The following is a 17,374-nucleotide window of genomic DNA, read 5'->3' as shown; positions in this document are numbered from 1 at the left end:
AGCGGCAACCCCGGGGTATGAGTCAAAGCAGCGTTTGTTGCACTAATAGGTTTACTTTTGAGCTCGCATGTTTTCCCCTCGACTCTCGGGATGCCTTGCAAGAACAGAATCGAGGATGTTGGCGGGAATTTTAACTTTTTGTTCGCAGCACCATTGTCCCATACAGTGTGGGTTACAATTTGAATGCCAGGGCATGAAGACCCTGTGTTTAAGCCTCTTTTCATCTCCCTCTGCTTCCACGGGGTCTTTGGTTTCTTATAAGACACATGGAGTAAGAGGGCGAAGGATTCTCGGCCTATTGTGGAAGATGTGAATGTGAGCACAACTTAGTCTGAAGCTCTTGGAGCGGTTCAAGATTTTCTGTGGCTCACAGAGGGTTAATTGTGAGTCAGAATGTAAGGCTGTCACTCCAGCGGATGATTGACTGACATGCAGTGTTTCTTTTTACTTTTTAGAGGCTGCTGGTTGTGATTGGCATTTCTTTTCCTAATCGGTTAGAGAGCACTTTAAGCACATTCATGCTTGAGCTATGAATTTTCATTTGATTTAAAAGAAGGAGGAAAAAAAGGCGGCAACATACATTTTTAAACAATGTGTCCAGTAACTAAAGTTCGGGAATAATTTATAACCTCGAGTGATTGAAGAACAGCAGCAAAAAAGTGGAATTGAGCCACATTAAAGCTAAGAGACCCTTTTTAAAAGAAACCATAGAAACTCCGTTCACATGGGCGAGCCAGCTGGCCTCTCAGCTTTGATTGACACATTGCCAGGGTGCTACAGAGGGGGCTGATGGACAAGTGGCATTTATGAGGCAATTACATGAAAGCTCATTCAGTGGAGCTCAGTTTAGTCAGAGACGGCTCAGAGTAGCAGAGCAAAGCTTGCCGACCAGTAGCTCCGAATTAATCCACGGAGGCCATGCCTGGCATTGTGAGACTGCTTCTGTTTGTAGCTCCACATATTTCCAGCATATTTATCAGCTCCCTCTTTATGCGACTCTTTATTCTGTGCTTGCTTTGTGTATGAATTCCATTAACAATCCTGCAGGGCTGAGCTTAAGAGTGTCAGGACTCGCATTGTTGGGGACAAATGTCATACCCTCACCCCCCCACCCTCCAGCCACTTGGAGACAGCAGTGAAGCAACACTGGAATCAATGATTTTTCATTTGCTGATGAATATGCAAGTCTTCTTATCTCCTAGCCCTTGCCCAATCCTCCTTTTTTCTACAGCTCCCGTTTCCCTCTATCCCTGTTTTTCATGATGTGCAGTGAGGGAGAGAGGCCAGCCACACCCCTTCGCTGAGTGGCACTCAAAGAGGAGAAGAAAAGGGGAAGGAAAAATCCGGCCTGGTACTTCCCCTAATGAGCAAATCAATGCATCTGTCCCTGAAGAGACGGAGAGAGTGAGAAAGAGAGAGGGAAGCTATTGGGACCTGAGAGACCAGGCCAAAACACTCACACAGAAGCAGTTACCTCAAGCTATGAATAGGAGTCTTTTTTAACTTAGCACAACAATATATCAGCCCAGACCCTCATTGAGCAGAGCTGTAATTAATTCAGCAGTTTGACCTACCCGCTAGCCTCTCGTTACCGTCGCTTGAGCTAATGGATGAACCTGGCTCATAGCTTGGGCTCCGTCTACCCACAACCCACAGCACTGGCATCTGAATATATTTCTCTGTGCTTTGCCAGGGGTTGTACTGTTCATCTTTTGGTCTTGGTCTAGCCATATGTAGTCCCACATTCAGCTGAGGTTGAAACCAGACCCCCTCTTTTAAAAGACACAGCATCATGGTAGAGTGCACCTGATGGCGGGATCTGGGATGGGTGGGTGAGGCAGAGAGGGGAAGGTGAGGGGCAGGGTAGGGGCGAACAGAGGATTCGTCTACATCCCCCCCTCACCATTTGTTTTCATGCCTATGCTTTCACGAGTAAATGGGAAGGACCAGTGGCAGATTATTATTGGTCGTGTAGACAGTGGCAGCGGCAGGCGGGGCTCCGAAACAGGCTTTGTCTCAATCTGAGAATTTGTAGCAGTTCATGCCTTCATAATGAAGTTAAATGAAGCGAGGAAATGCTTGGTTGGCCATGGCCAAAACGCAGCACCCCTGATGTTCTCTTGACAGTTTTGGCATGAGTCTGTCCAGGACCGCAACATTGCAAACTGTAACTCTGTAAGGTGCAGTTGCTGATTTACAATCTGCAAACAATTTTCAGGGTGTGCAGTCAGATTTACTCGATGTCAGATAAATCCGCTTTACACCAATAAAAATTCGACGTATGTGCCATTTCCCTACCAGATTGGAGCTATTGCTCTGCTTTCATCTTAGAGGCATTATTTTGCTCAAATAAGCGTGGCTAATCAAAATACGGTGATAAGCCTCGTTTCCACTCAGCACATGGTTCACATTACCTCTGTCTGCCTTTCCTGACACAATATATCAAAGTTCTGCAGTCCTGACTTTGGCCTTAGAACTAACCTCATCTGTCACCCACATGTCATCAGGTAGATCATGGAGGAAAACAGTGGGTAAGATATATGTTAGAAGTTAATCGTGTGATGAATCCAGTGGAGACTTTGCATCTCCGAGGTGCCACCTGGAGGTCCTGGCTTTCCCGCTGTCTCTCATTTTTTCTCATTTGGCTCTTCTGCCTGTTTTTTTTTTTTTTTAAAGTTAAAATTGTGTCTGAATTAAACTAATGACGCAGGTTGATTACAGGTCAGCACTTTAAAACCAAACCACTTTAATTTAAGGATCATTCGGTTATTTATTTTTTCCCTTACACTAAAGGGAAACATACTTTTTCTTTTCTATTATCTATAATTGCAATCTCAGCGGAGGCTGCGTTCCCTTTGATCTGATGGTAGGATAAGAAAGACATTGAAGGATGCTGTGTGGATCGTTAGTTTGTAGATGCAGTGATCCTGTCTCAAATCTGATCATGTCACTTATCTTTGCAATCACTAATGAAAAGCTTACACCGAAAGAGCAAATGGCTGCTTGCATGTAAATGTGGCAGCGTCTTCTATGATTAAAGCTTTCAATATCAAAACTGAGAGCAAATGGCTTTCAGCGTAAAATGACAGTGCTCATTGAAAGATGTTTCAAATGTTACAACACTTCGACTTCATTGTTTGCCACTAAAGTTGATGGCTTCTTAAAAAAGATTGTATTATAAATCTCTGATTGTATTTCTTCTGTTCGTATGTTGCTGTTTTGACTCATTTTATGATTTTTTTGTCTTTCTTAGATCTGGTTTGCATTCGTCAATGGCTTCTCTGGTCAGATTCTGTTCGAACGCTGGTGCATCGGCTTGTACAATGTGGTGAGTGTTTAGAAACATGTGCCTCTATAGAGACCACTTTACTCCTCTACCTCTGTCCCCTCTTTGACACAGAACGTATTAGCTGTGGTGCCTCAAGCCTGATCCCTTTATTGCGTGACTATGTCATCAGCATCCTGAAAAAGTTCTCCTTTATTTATGACCCGTTGTCAAGCCCGTATTCCCTGTGTGCCCTAAACTATGTACTGAATGCGAAAGAACAACAGCTTCGCTTGCCCCAAAGAGTATAGTTAGTAAGAGCAGCTACGTTTCAACGATAATAAGAATAGGAAGACTGGAGCAGAGCCGGCCGCTGATGTAGGGAGTCCCTCAGAGCACCGTAACAGGACCACTCCTAATGAACTCATATTTCATATCTGTCATGAATTAAGCAGGAGGGAAAAAAGTGCATCTGTAGTCTGAGGTTTAAGAGTATACTGTTAAGACCACAATGAGTCAACATGTAACTTTAAACTGTTTATAAAAATGAACTCGATTCAATCAACAAAAATGAATGAGAGAAGTGTGAAGTGAAGTTTCCCCACAATCCCAATCGGCCTCAAGCGCAAGTCATTTATGGCAGGTACAAACTGAGATTTGAGCCCTGCCTTTTGCCCTGGTTCATAATATCCTCCCTTTGCCCCACACTCCCACACTTTGTAACCAGCGCTGTTTTGGTTGTGGGAAAAAGCTTCAGTCTTTCACTTTATCAAAAACTGAGGGAATTCCATTGGCTCAGTGGGAGTCTGTTAGAGGCAGTGGGCTGAATCTGCCCCTCAAAGGAGGTCTTCCTCAGCCTGGCTCTGAATAAGAAAAGAAGCCAGTGGAGCATGTCCTGTAGCCCACTGGTCCTGCCGACTGAGGCCTGAAGACTTCCACTCCAGATGGGCCTGTAGGGAACTCACACCAACTGAATCACTTGAGCTACACAAATAGCATCCTTCCTCTCTCAGCAGCTGCTATACAGAACATTACAACACCACCACGAAATGATGCTGTAAATGCCTGCTCCTCAGTCAAGAAGACCACAGATGCTCATTGGAGATGGTTTTTGCATATGAACAGACTTAAAGCATGACAAATCAAAATAAGGTCAGCCAGTCTTCAGTGAAGTAAAATTAAGAGTGGAGCAAGTGGAGAACAAAATGAAACAGAGCTTTGACAGGATGTTGGAGGTCAGATTTACTGTGGCAGCTTTAAAGGGAGATATTTTTAGCAAAATCATATTATTTCATATCAGATTCATCACTGTGTGTTTGTGCACGTCTGCGGGTGTGTTTTTTTTCGTAGATCTTCACTGCCTTGCCTCCTCTCACTCTGGGAATATTTGAGCGCTCCTGCAGGAAAGAGAATATGCTGAAATACCCAGAGCTCTACAAAACCTCCCAGAATGCCATGGGCTTCAATACCAAGGTAATTTGATCCTCTTATCTAGAGCAGGGCGATATGGCCAAAAATATTTATCACGATATATATTTGAAAATTTGCGATAACGATATAACCGACGATATAATTGATGCGAGACAAAATACAACTCCACAACATTACTAGCGCAAAAAGACAACCTTCCATTTATTTTCACTTAAACAAGAAGCTGGTTTTTATGTACATTAAAGCTTTATAAAAATGTAACAGTGCAAATGCAAATTCCTTGCTGAAAGTTTAACCAAAAGGCATTTCCAGTAGAAATGGGCTGACATATCCTGAGCATAACCATGTATAATATCCACTGAAGTTAAAAAGAGGTGCTTTGCAACATTAAACTGCAGTGTGCAGTATGTATTTTTCGGACCGTAAGGTGCACGGGATTATAAGGCACATTAAGCGAAACAAAGCAGTCAGATAAATCAAACTTTATTAAACTCATTCTTCTTGCTTCCTCCACTTCTGTAACATTGATTCATTAATGTTGAATTCTCTGGCAGCTGCTCTATTCCCATGTTGTTGCAGTCTATTAATGACTAACCTCATATTGTGGATGGATTATCTCAGTTGTTCTCCTGACTGAAGTTTGGTCCGTTTACAACATCCTGCCATGCGATTGCATTTGTCTCTAACCATGAAGAACCTTCACGTTAACTTTTATAAGTGGAAAAGTGTTAGTGTTCGTCCTCCAGCTTCACTGTTTATGTTATGCTAACATAGCTGTGTCGCTAGCGATCACGTAGCACATCATTATATACCAGCTAGCCCAACTTCAGTAACCCTACAAACGTCACTGCTGTTTAGTTTCCTGTCTTCATTTATGTTGGAAGTGATAGCAGAGCTGTACGTTTGATTTTTTTTCAGAAATCTCTCAGTCAGAACATGCTATATCATGCTTAGGTAACTAGCGAAACTAGCGAGCTAACTTCCGCTAGCTTCCTGCTAGCTTCTAACTCCGTTAAATGTAATAACTTTAGTTTTCATGGATGCCTGGAAGTTAAACTTCATAGTTACACCTGGTAAAGCAGCAATGCTGATCGTTTTATTAAAGATGAAAGAATTTAGACAGTTTTTAACTCTAAGTGATGCTGCAGTGTTGTTTGACCTGAAACATACGGAGCTTAGGACCCAGATTACTCCCAGATTTAAGAGCATCTTAGTCCGACAAATACGACAATAACGACGGCCGCTTGCATGTTCTGCAAAAAAATGTGCTTTGTTGTGTATCTGACGGACAAACACCAAACCAGTTCCACATCACGGAAGTTGCACCATTTTTACAAACCAATTCTGGTTCATCTGTTTCACTCAACAATCGGCCATGTGCGTATGAAAACAAAGGCACTGCGCATGCGCGTTTTACTCCCATTCTATCGCGATATTTCATTTTCCTATCGTTGCCTAACATTATACCGGTATTACCGTGAACGGTATAATATGGCCCAGCCCTACTCTTATCACATGTATGTTATCTATGTGGATGTTTCCTGTAACACGTAAACAGATTTCAGTACTTTTAGATTAATTATTTTTCTCAGTTTGCTCTTCATTGCAGTCCTAAGTATAAGTATCATGTTCTGTGAATATATTTCATGTAAAGTCTAACAGTATGTGGGTGTAACAGTATTTTCCATAGACGTAGTATGTCATTAATACTGTTAGCTTTACTGACATGCTTCAACAGCCCAGTGTCGGTAACAGCCATTTCTTTAATTCTGCTCAAATTAAGTGACAACAACAACAAACTTATACTAAAGTATGTTATGTTCCTTTTTATTGTACCTTTTATGATTGGGAATTAATTTTGTTCTCCACTAAATTAAAAGGTTAAAAGTCCCAGTAATGAAATCACATTAATAATGGGACAGCGATCTGTTGTGTTGACGTCTCAGTGACCTGGCAGCTGCAGTTTGTGGGTATCCGGTCGTAGCCTGGCTTGACCTGTTCTGTCTGGTTGCGGGGGCTGTCTGTTAGCTTCCCCCTTCAACTGGTAATAAAGTCGTCTCGTCCTTTCTCCATGCTGAGCCAGAGACTCCTGGACCCTCCTCACAGGCGTGGTGACCTGGTTAGCACCACATGGAGGTGGATTAAAAGCAGATTGGCCATGGTGGTCACGGGCATGGAAGCTCAGATCTGTTGGGAGATGGCAGCAGAAAAGGAGGGAGTAGAGAGAGTGTGCTGTCACTGTGTAATGGCATTTGTCGCAGAAAATTATGCAATTTGTTTAAGTGAGGTGTTTTTTTGTTCTCTTAGAAGCCTATCAGATCGCATTTAAGCCACACAATACCAGACTGCACGGATCAGACGACGATGGTCCGATCCCGAGTTCGAGAAATACTCACTTCTGTTTTTAAAAAAGCCATTTTAAAATGCGTCCCAATGAACATGAGCGTTTAGCTCATTTGTTCTGATTTGTGATGAATTGTTACAGATAATAAATAAATAGATAAAATTTAAATGTAGCATCTGATCCTACTATTAAAAAACAGCTGGTTAGTCCATAGGAGGCTCTAGTATATTAGCATCTTAATATTACACCTAACAGCTGGATCGCCAGTCTGCTCTGCATGATATCAGAGTACAAATACACAGGAAGAGGTTGTTTACCAAGTATAACAAGTATACCTTAGTACTTGTCTTGCATGTAGTTTCTATTTTTTTCAAGAACACGTGTAAAGGATAAAGTTGCTTTGATAACACATTCGTTTTAAAATATCTGACACTTGCTGACGCATCCATCTGTCACTGACTCCATGATCACACTGGTTAGAACTGGCACTAACAACACCTCCTGCTTTATCTTTGGCACAATTTGTACTTCTAAGTATGTAAATTTTTCTACCACATTAAATTATAACCTTTCAGAAGTTTGTTTCTTAGCTACACACTTAAAAGTGACAGAAGGCAGCGTTAAGATTGAAACGTCTCATAAAGTTGTAGCTTTGAATCTTGTGTTTTTTTTAAATATACATGATATGATTAATCAGTAAGTGTCTGTAGAGCAGCTGTTGCACACAATTAGCCTTTGTTTAATTAAGAAAAACATATCGTGAACATTAGGTGTAGCCCTGCTAATGTCACACATTTTTAATACAGCAAAAAGCTTTTCCCAGCAGTGTGAAATACATATATAACATTTAAAGGCTGTAATGTCACAGTTGATAAATTGGCATAACAGCAGTGAGTGGATGTGTGCTGACTATCTAAATGAAATGGAAAAAATAGGTCATTTCACAGAAAAACAAATAGACTAAATGTGAACCAAGCGCCCTGTGTTCTTTGCACATCACTTCAGATTTTATGATTCACAATTGTTTTATTATTAATCATACTTTAATGATTTATGACCACTTCATAAATCGTATGACATTTTCTGTGAATCCTGTTGTATGATGGATTTCCCTTTAATTAGCTTTTTGCAAAGACTTCATTAAGTTTCTGGTGCCAAAAAAAGGAATCATTAAAAATATTCATGTGATAGTTAGAAGCAAATGAACCTCCATTTTTGTTTGGGCCACATTTTCCAAGACTCATAAATGATGACTTGGCCAGGTCAGCAGGTTGTTTTTGCTGGCTTGTCCACTCTATTCCCGAGATATTTTCCTTGCAGCTGGCCCGAGGCGAGGCGAGAAAATCCAGCAGGAATTTGGCCCCTCGAAGCCTGTCTTTCTGCTCGCCCGGCTCTTTTGTACACAACAGATACTGTCTTTGTGAATTAAAGCTGTTTGTGTTGAGGTGCGAGAAGGGAGAGACGGAGGGTGTTAGAAACTTCAGGCGTGGCTTCAGCTGTGTCGCTCATTCACTTTTAATTACAAATTCTAGACACCTAAACCGCCCTAATAAACCGCGTTCCCCTTCGTGCGGCCTCGGTGATCGCAGCAGTTTACCAGAAGCTATCACCTCCTACATAGCACCATTACTTCTCTTGCATACGGTTTTCCTCAAAACTGAAACAGGAAGCGTGGGAGCAACTCTGGAAATATTTGGCTCGATATTAATTACTGGCCTTCGTGTGGTTTAGGTTCTTTTTCTTATTTTTGTTTTTGGCAATTAGGATTCTGACAAAGGGCCGAATATTTGCAGGACAGACGAGGCATTCATTCGGAGCGCCAGCCCCAGCAACTTGCTGCGTAACAAGAAAGAAAAGAGCCTGGTGGCTGGAGGGGCGAAAGGGAGGATCCTACTGTGACAAATGATTATGAGCATTTATTGATTTCATTAGCATTCATTATGGTAGAGCGGAAACTGGGGCTGGCTTACACTCCCACAGAGTTTGGGATTGAGATAGCTGGGGAGGAGGCTGGTAGAGAGCTGAGCCTGCCAGTGGGAGGCTAATTGGCATAAACATGTGATTGTAACATTGGTGATAATTTAATACACATTTGACCACAGAGATAGAGGAGTGGGGGTTTGCTTTGGCTGGCCCTCACTCAGTGTATTGGGTTTTGTGTACACAGTGGGAGAGTGAGGTAATCCAGGATTGGGGGTGGCTGCTAAAGGACTTTAGATGAGGAGGTTGTGCTGCAGCGACCAAAAACAAGCCCGTGGCGTAGATTAGAGCAGGACTTGTTCCTTCACTGTGCCCATTCATTTTCCAGCCAGATGATCTCAAGTAACCCTACACAGTAAAATAGTGCGAATAGCTGTTCTGAAGACCACAACATACAGAAAGTGAGTTTCCAGGATGTGTAATTCATCTTGTATAAGTAGTGTTTAATATTTCACTGACAGGTTTGCTGAAGTTGTTGAAAAGCGAGCCTTTTTAAAACAAGCCAGATACTAAAACGTGATGCTTTCCCCCGTTTGCTTTTGATTTTTTAATGCCCTGCTCCATCTGCCCTTTAATCTCGACAAATTTTCTCAGGATTCACAGCAGCGTCTGTGTTAGCACAGCGGGGGAAAGGCGGCACAAATATGGAGTGTTTTTTGGCAGAAAGGATTTTCACGGCTGTTTCATGGTACATCACCCATTAGTGTTTTGTTTGGCCATCGCGTCGCATAATGTAAATTTGAAGCACCGCGGCTTTGGAGAGAGAGAGAGACAGTATGGATGTAAACGATTCAAGTCTACATGCTTGCGTAGACAGACGCACACGCAGACTGCGGTCCACGGTTTTCCAGCAGGCTCTCAATAATTACCGTGAAAACAGTTTAATCTCTGTCAGGCCTGTCAGTCTCCCTGTGTGTGTTTCTAGATTTATTTTTGCTTTTTTAAACTCTGCTGTCATTTATTACTACACCAGTTAAAATCCTCACATGAAAGGGCCGAAGCCTAATGAAATATAATGAGAGGAAACCCTCACACTGGCAGCTCATACATTAATGTTATACAGTGTTTGTGTTGTTGAGATGAGTATTTTTCTTACACCCACTGATTCGTTTTGTTTTAATTTATTCTTGACTACAGGGAAAATGTGCAAACTTGTATTAGCTTTAACTGCCCATGAACACATTCAGCAACCTCTTTCTCCCCCATAACACACACAGAGGATATACAACGTGTCTGTCAGCGGGGCGGCCATTCAGCATGGAGGCCCCGACAAAACCGCCACTTAGCCTAGCGCCTGGCTGGCACAAAGGGCCCAGGTCAGGGGTCACTTGGAAAGCTGGAGCTCCCAACACCCTTTTCTCATGCTTTTTTTCCACTCTCTCTCCCTCTCACCCTCTTATTGGAATCTCTTGCTGTCCAACCTCCCCCTCCCCTGTCCTCCCCCTCCTATACATCCTTTCCCTCCATCCCTCTTCCCTCTTTTTTGCAGGTCTTCTGGGCCCATTGTCTGAACGGCCTCTTCCACTCCGTCATCCTCTTCTGGTTCCCCCTTAAAGCCTTCCAGCATGGTAAGTAGCTCCCAGAGACTCCTCCACGGCTCTCGGTGGACCTGGCGCATAAATAAGGAGGACAGTCAAAGACACGTATTTTGTCTTAATTAGTTCTCTTTTCAACCATCCAGTCATGAATTGCAAACATGTGTGTGCTCCAGTCCGAGGGACACGCAATAACAAGCCCATGTTCATGTTTGCCCTAATGACTGCTGAAATGCTTTAGCGTGCAGTTATTGGCACTTACTTAGCTTTGATAGATAACATAGACCCAATCAGGTGCTTTCTCTGCGGCCAAAATGATGTTTTTATTCAAACAGAGAGCTTCGTGAGTGCAAATAACTTTATTGATCCATAGAAGGTCAATTGTGCATGTTTGGCACGTTGAGATGGTCTCTGTGTGTGTGGGTGTATGTGCAGAGAGAATAGGGATCTTTGAGCCGGTAAGTCTTGGCTGGCTGGAGCTAAGGACCACACAAGCTTGGGCCTGCTCTCCAAACAAAAGGCGCCAAGCCCCTCACTGTGACTGACAGGCTGTCAGCAAAGCCTCAGCGCACACAAGACATGTGACCAGCCGGAAGTAAAGGGAAAGGGAGCCTCTCTTTCTTTACTGGCAGTGCACACTGTTGATATTTTAGCCAGAGCCCAGGCCCACTTGGGCGGTATGAAGCAATATGTCTGTGTGACTCACAGCTTATTTCAGTCTTATTAATTTAGGAAGTTATACGAAAAGCATCGGATTCCTTTTTAATGGCAGAATTAATTAAAATGTTGCCAGAAAAATAATTTTACCCTCTCTTTCAGCACTAAATTAGCCAGAACTTTTCGTTTTTGAATATGATTAATGGACACCAATTCTGCTGGATTTGCATACACATACTGCCTTGAAATTAACATTCCAGGCTCTCTCAAGGACAGTAATGGAAGCAGCGTTTGACTGTGGTTTCTACTTTTAGTTCCCTGCTCCACTCCAAGCACTTTATGACAAAACTCACATTGATGTACCTAAAGTGTTACCCTATGTGAAACCTAAGAGCTGAAGAAGGACAGCTTAAAAGCCTCTGCTGCTGATTCCCTTCACAGATACAGTTTTTGGCAATGGAAGAACTCCGGACTATCTCCTCTTAGGCAACATGGTTTACACGGTAAGTGCACCGGTCTTCTTCCCTGGCAGTGTTTCTGCTGTGTTACAGACTTCGGGTGTGTGAGCCAAGTGTTCTTAAATGCCAGCGAATAAACATCAGCTATATTTCCTTGTCTTCTTCTCTTCAATTGTCTGATGATCTTTTCCAGTTTCGTTTTTTCCAGTAAAATGCTTTCTTATTGCGAATTCAGGTATGTGGGATGAACTTCACATGATCCTCTTTGCTGAACGAACATGTGGTTTGTGTCTCCGCAGTTTGTCGTCATCACAGTTTGTCTTAAAGCCGGCCTGGAAACCTCGTCTTGGACCATGGTAAGTTGAGTCCTCCTTCTCTTTTGCTATGCTTCTGTTATCTCTTTTCACTTTTACGTGGCCGCTGATACCTGTGACTAATTTTACATCCTCTTCTTATCGCTAAATCCCTTTATGGTATGTTCTCGCTAGGCTTGTAAATGTAAACCAAGTGAAATGTACGGTACCTCTTTTAAGTTACCGGAGAGCATTCAGTGTTTTAAGCCCAAGGAAGCGTGATTAAAATGGCTCGAGTAAATTGTAGCAGTGCTCAAATCACAAAACCTTTTGTGATACTTACTGTCCTCTGGTTGCTCCTAACAGTTCAGTCACATCGCCATCTGGGGAAGCATCGGCCTGTGGGTGGTGTTTTTCGCTATCTATTCCTCCTTGTGGCCCCTCATCCCTCTGGCACCTGACATGTCAGGCGAGGTAAACACACATGCCGGCGTGCACACGTACACATGCTTCCCCCAGTCCCAAAAGAAACTGCTGATATAATCAGCTATTATAGACACATCTGTAGCTCCTTATGATTCATTTTCTGTAGAAAGGAGCTGGTGGGAAAACCTTAAAAAAGATCTTTGTAAGTAGAGCCAGAGGAGTGTAAACTGTCAGACCTCTGGCTTGTGTTGCCTAATGACTTAATTGGGCCAATTTGCCCTGTGTTTGTGTTAAAATTTCTCCCTCAGCTCTGAGTATCCACAGGTGAAACTGAAACAGTGAGGCCGTCTAGAAGCTAAGCAAAGAGAGACACGGGTGACTGATAGCCTAAAAATGTACCCGACAATCATTCAACCCCTTGAACATCAATCACATCCGTCCTATTATCCTTCCACTCATTTTCTTTCGTGTTGGATGCTCGTATTGAACATCACTATGAGACAAAGGCTTAAGGCTGCTTTAGCCATCAGGTTTCATTCAGTGTTTCTCTGCTCTTGGATATCAAAGATGTCAAAGAGCTCTGGCTGTGGTTTCAGCAGATACACCTGCGGTTAAAACCTTCTGTTTATGTGGGACAACAACTTGGAAGAAAGTTGTCTTAAAGACAGAGGAGGTAAAATTGCTTTTTGTCAGCCGGAGAAAGAAATGAGGGACTACACCAAGGCCCAGAAAAGTTTTAATTATTCAAATATTTTCTTTACTTTTTTCCTTTCAGGACCCGGTATTTACGTGTGAATGTAACTACTGTAACTGTCACCACAGGTGGTTAATGGGAACCTATTAAACAGGTGAAATTTCCCAGTACATTGTGGGCAGGAGACTGAGGCATCTTTTCATTGCGTAACAATAACACTGCAGGAAACCATTCAAAGAAAAGAGGAAAATAACATCTTACAACAAATGTTGTCTTTGCAGAGGTGCTGTGTAGAGATCCCTCTACAATTCACCTAATGTGAAACTGTTCCTTAAAAACAAAAGTGGGTTTTAGTCTTGTTGACAAGTAAGAAAAACTTGGGGTTTTATTACTTAAACAAAGCTTTATTCGTCCTGTGTGCCCAATTTGAGATGAATACTTTATGCATCTGAGGCCTCAGCTAACATGTAAAATGTAACACATTCATCACTGTTTGATTATTTGTGGGCATTTCAGACCGCTTGAGATTGTTCAGGGAAATGTAGAAATAAAAGGAAGAAAATGGCTTGTGAAACTCAGTCCGGGTATATTTTATGTGGACACGCTGAGTTAGTGGATTAAAATCCTCTGAACATATTGTCTCATAATAAACAGCTACAGTGTACTGCCTTATGTGAAGCTGAATAGAAGTGAAAAATATCTGTGCACAGTTATATTTTGGTAAATGACCATGAACTTCAGAAACGGCAGGCTGCGTCTGCCTGAGGAGAAAAGCCTTATTTTTTGTTTCTCAGATTGAGGATTGGGTCTTTTTTCATGTATTATTGCTCAGTAAATTATTATTTTTGGAAAGAGTTTGACATTTAATTAAATGGTGAAAATGAGTAACGTCTGTTAGATATAATAATACAGCCAGCAGACAGTTGGCTTAGTCTAGCAGTAAGACTGGTTGCAGGCTGCAGCTTTGTTTGCCAGTAACAGGATCCACCTACTAGCACCTACAAAGCTCACTGATTAACACGATATGTCCTGTTTGTTTAATCGGTATAAAATCCAAACACGTCTCTTTTTTTTACAGAGTGTGCGTGCTTAATGTTATTTTGGCTCACAGAGCAATAATCCTGCACATATGAAAGCAGTAAAATATTATTTTTACACTTTGGTTTTTGTACAGATCAAACAAATGAGATAGAGCATGTTAAGTGGTGATTTTTGGATAGCCCCTGCTTCCAGTCTCTATATTTGGCCAGATTAACCTCCGGCTTGTGTACATTCATATATACCACAGAGATATAAGAATGGTATCAATCTTCTCTTCAAACATTCTGCCAGAAAGCAGAGGATTTTTCCCAAAATGTCACGCAATCCCTGTAGGAGCTACAATTCTGAGTCAGATGTCCTTCATCTCTGATCAGTTCAGTTGGGGAGATGATTGCAGGTTTTGCTTTTGGAAAGGAAGATCTCTGTGGCAGATTTTCTTTGTTAACCTTTGGACTGAAGAAAGAATTTCTATGTTGCGTCTAGTTGCATGTAGTATTCTCATCTGACAGAGGTTTTACTACTGCAACAGTATGTTTGGCGTACAATAACTCCACATGTTTTGGGTACGTGTTTGTGCGTGACACAGTAAATAACATAAGTAGGTGCACATGTACAGAAATGCTGACTGCTATACCCTCACTGGGCTCAGTGTACTACTCACTCAGTAGTACACACACACACACACACACACACACACACACACACACACACACACACACACACACACACACACACACACACACACACACAGGGAGTAGGTATATTAGCTTAATTCTATCCCCTGTCTGTGAAGCCTGCTGCTTTCATCCGTACCCTGCAGCACTTGACTGAAGACAGTAATGGTGTCCTCTGGGTAGTGGGTAACTCTATGCCCAGCCCTAACTCAGGGATGCCAGTATATCATCAAACAGGGACACATCTCTGAAACTCGAGAAGGAGTCAGAGACACAGGCGCCACTTCCAAGACCTTGTAGCCTCTGAAGAGTAGGATTATTCACAACCCTGATGAAGCCCCGCATATTTCACCATAGCCTCCCTAATGTGTACTTGAAGGTAAAAAGAAGAAGAAGAAAAAGCGCTCTCTGTCCTTTATATCTACTTTCTTTTATGCTCTCGGCTTTTTCCTGCGTTCTCCTTTTGTTCACCCCACCCCATCTCTGCCAGCTGAAAAACTGCCCGAGGGCCTACAGCATAACAGACACCAGAACTCCCTTCCACTCCTGCCTCGGCTCTCACACACAACCCAGCTCACCACCTTTAACATGTTAAGCAGCACTCGGCTTCACAAGAACCCATTCATCAATGTCAGGCAAAATATTCCTTGGACGTACGACCGGGCAGGTGCCGGATCAATCGTCCAAACACCCCGAAACAGCTCGTATGGTTTTCACAGGTACTCCCTGAGAATGGCTTTGTCCCAAATGATCACCTCACTGAAGTCTGAAACAAATATCAAAAGAAAATGTCAGATTATTCTGTTCAGGCAGCGTAATCTGCCACACTAAGCGGCTTAGCCTCACCTCAGGAGATGTCTCATACACACTCTGTCGCACTGACCTGTTGCCTGCTGACATGCCTGTGCTATCAATGCAGCTGTCTCCCTGCACACTTTGTCCCCCGCTCTCTGCTCACACCTCTGCTGTTTTCCAATTTCTGCTGCAAGCTGCAGCGGAGCATCTATCACTCAGTCAGACTCGAGTGCTTGTCATCAGCATATGGATTGTACACTGCAACGGCTTCTTCACAGTTTCTGCTCAGAGACTCTTATTTTTCAAAAAGGAATAGCTTTGCAAAGATGTTTGTTGATGTGTAGCAGGCCAGGAATACACAGGGCTTTCTGTGACAGCCTGTGTGACATGGACAAGAATGAAAACAATTTCTAGAGAAACAGATCAGCTTAGTGACTATTATGAATGATTTTTATTCAGGACTGCTTTTATTTAGTTTAACGTTAGTTGAACTCTTCTACCAAACCACTACATCGCTCCTGTCTTCAGTCGTCTGTTAGCCACTTTATTCCCCCTCAGAGTACGCCTCCTGAAATATCTGCTCTATTTTGAAGCAGTGAAGCAACTTGTAAACAGAAAATATTAATGCAGTAATGGAGGAAAATGGAAGAGCTGCAAGAGTTCAAGCTATCAGTAAGTGTGAATCAGTGTCATTTATCTAAACTACGCTCCATAAAATGCGCATCAGCGTGCTGCGTGCATCCCAGCCAGAAGGTCGTGGGTTTGAATTGGGAACTTTCTTCGGACTTGTCTGTGTGGGATCTCTCTGGGTACCAAACACATCCACTTTAGGTCAAATTGGTGACTCTAAATTGGCCATAGGTGTGAATGCTTGCCTGTGGTTGCCTGTTACTCTGTGGTAGCTCTGCAATAGGTTTGCAGTCTCTGTGGTAGACTCGACAGCTGTGAATCGGATAAGTGGGAGAAAATGGACGGATGGATGGTTGGATGTCATATTAAAAACACAGACATGGATTTTCTAAAAAATTCAGTTATTTATTTTTAGTAGCTTTAAAAAGTGCTTACTGCTTTCATAAACGACAGTACCAGTAACTTATTTTACTCTGTCATTGTATTTTGTGCATTTGAACTTGCAGGGAATCACTCATATCTGCTTATTTCAGCATAGGGTGGAGGAAAAAACCCTACCTCAGCGAAAGCTGAAACCTGTCTGAAACCGCTAATCCATCATCTGTCATATTTAGCTTTCAGTTACAGTTGTTTATTATTGTTTGTAGCATACCTGAAAAGGAATCTAAGATTTGAGTGTTCACTGCCAAATTTCCTCCAAGCGCCAAAAGTCCTGCCCGTGATGAATGCTCTTGTCTGTGAAATAAAAGTCCTAATGAGCTTTTCTTTACAAAACAAACACACAACAGAGCAAAGAAACACGGCAGGTTATCAGATCTGACTGCAAAGTCTGTTCACGGATTAGAATTATTGTCACAATCCCCCCAAAACCTGCCCTATAATTGGTATATCTTCCTGACTATTTAACTTTTTTGAAATATTAGAAATATTATTCCACATCGTTGAGGCTGCCTTTGTCCCTTAATTCTTATAATCCTCCTCCAAGACTGAAGAGTGTTCTTGTCTAAGATTGACAAGCACCACAACACACATTTAGTGTAATTACCTAATTAAATGTACAGTAAGAGTAAAGAGTTATTATTAATGCCACATGTGGAGTTGGCTGTGAGACTGCTGACTTGTGTTTATAAAAGTCATAAGTTATATGTTTC

The 17,374-nt window shown here is 42.3% G+C and overlaps 1 protein-coding gene across 3 annotated transcripts in view; it reads left to right on the top strand.

Annotated features, from left to right (window-relative positions):
- Positions 1–17,374, top strand: part of atp8a1 (ATPase phospholipid transporting 8A1) — a 110,057-nt gene that overhangs the window by 77,446 nt on the left and 15,237 nt on the right. For all 3 annotated transcript variants that reach the window (XM_085429072.1, XM_085429073.1, XM_085429075.1), the window contains 6 exons: positions 3,254–3,328; positions 4,616–4,738; positions 10,510–10,588; positions 11,654–11,715; positions 11,970–12,026; positions 12,330–12,437. In XM_085429072.1, the coding sequence (XP_085285198.1) occupies positions 3,254–3,328; positions 4,616–4,738; positions 10,510–10,588; positions 11,654–11,715; positions 11,970–12,026; positions 12,330–12,437 (504 nt within the window). The remainder of the gene's footprint in view (positions 1–3,253; positions 3,329–4,615; positions 4,739–10,509; positions 10,589–11,653; positions 11,716–11,969; positions 12,027–12,329; positions 12,438–17,374) is intronic.

Source organism: Rhamphochromis longiceps, linkage group LG2, assembly GCF_057381845.1.
Source record: "Rhamphochromis longiceps isolate RC_006_pf linkage group LG2, R_longiceps_female_GT1.1, whole genome shotgun sequence".
NCBI classification, from domain to species: domain Eukaryota; kingdom Metazoa; phylum Chordata; class Actinopteri; order Cichliformes; family Cichlidae; genus Rhamphochromis; species Rhamphochromis longiceps.
The sequence above is the reverse complement of the archived record's forward strand: the minus strand, read 5'-3'. Positions and strand labels throughout refer to the sequence as shown.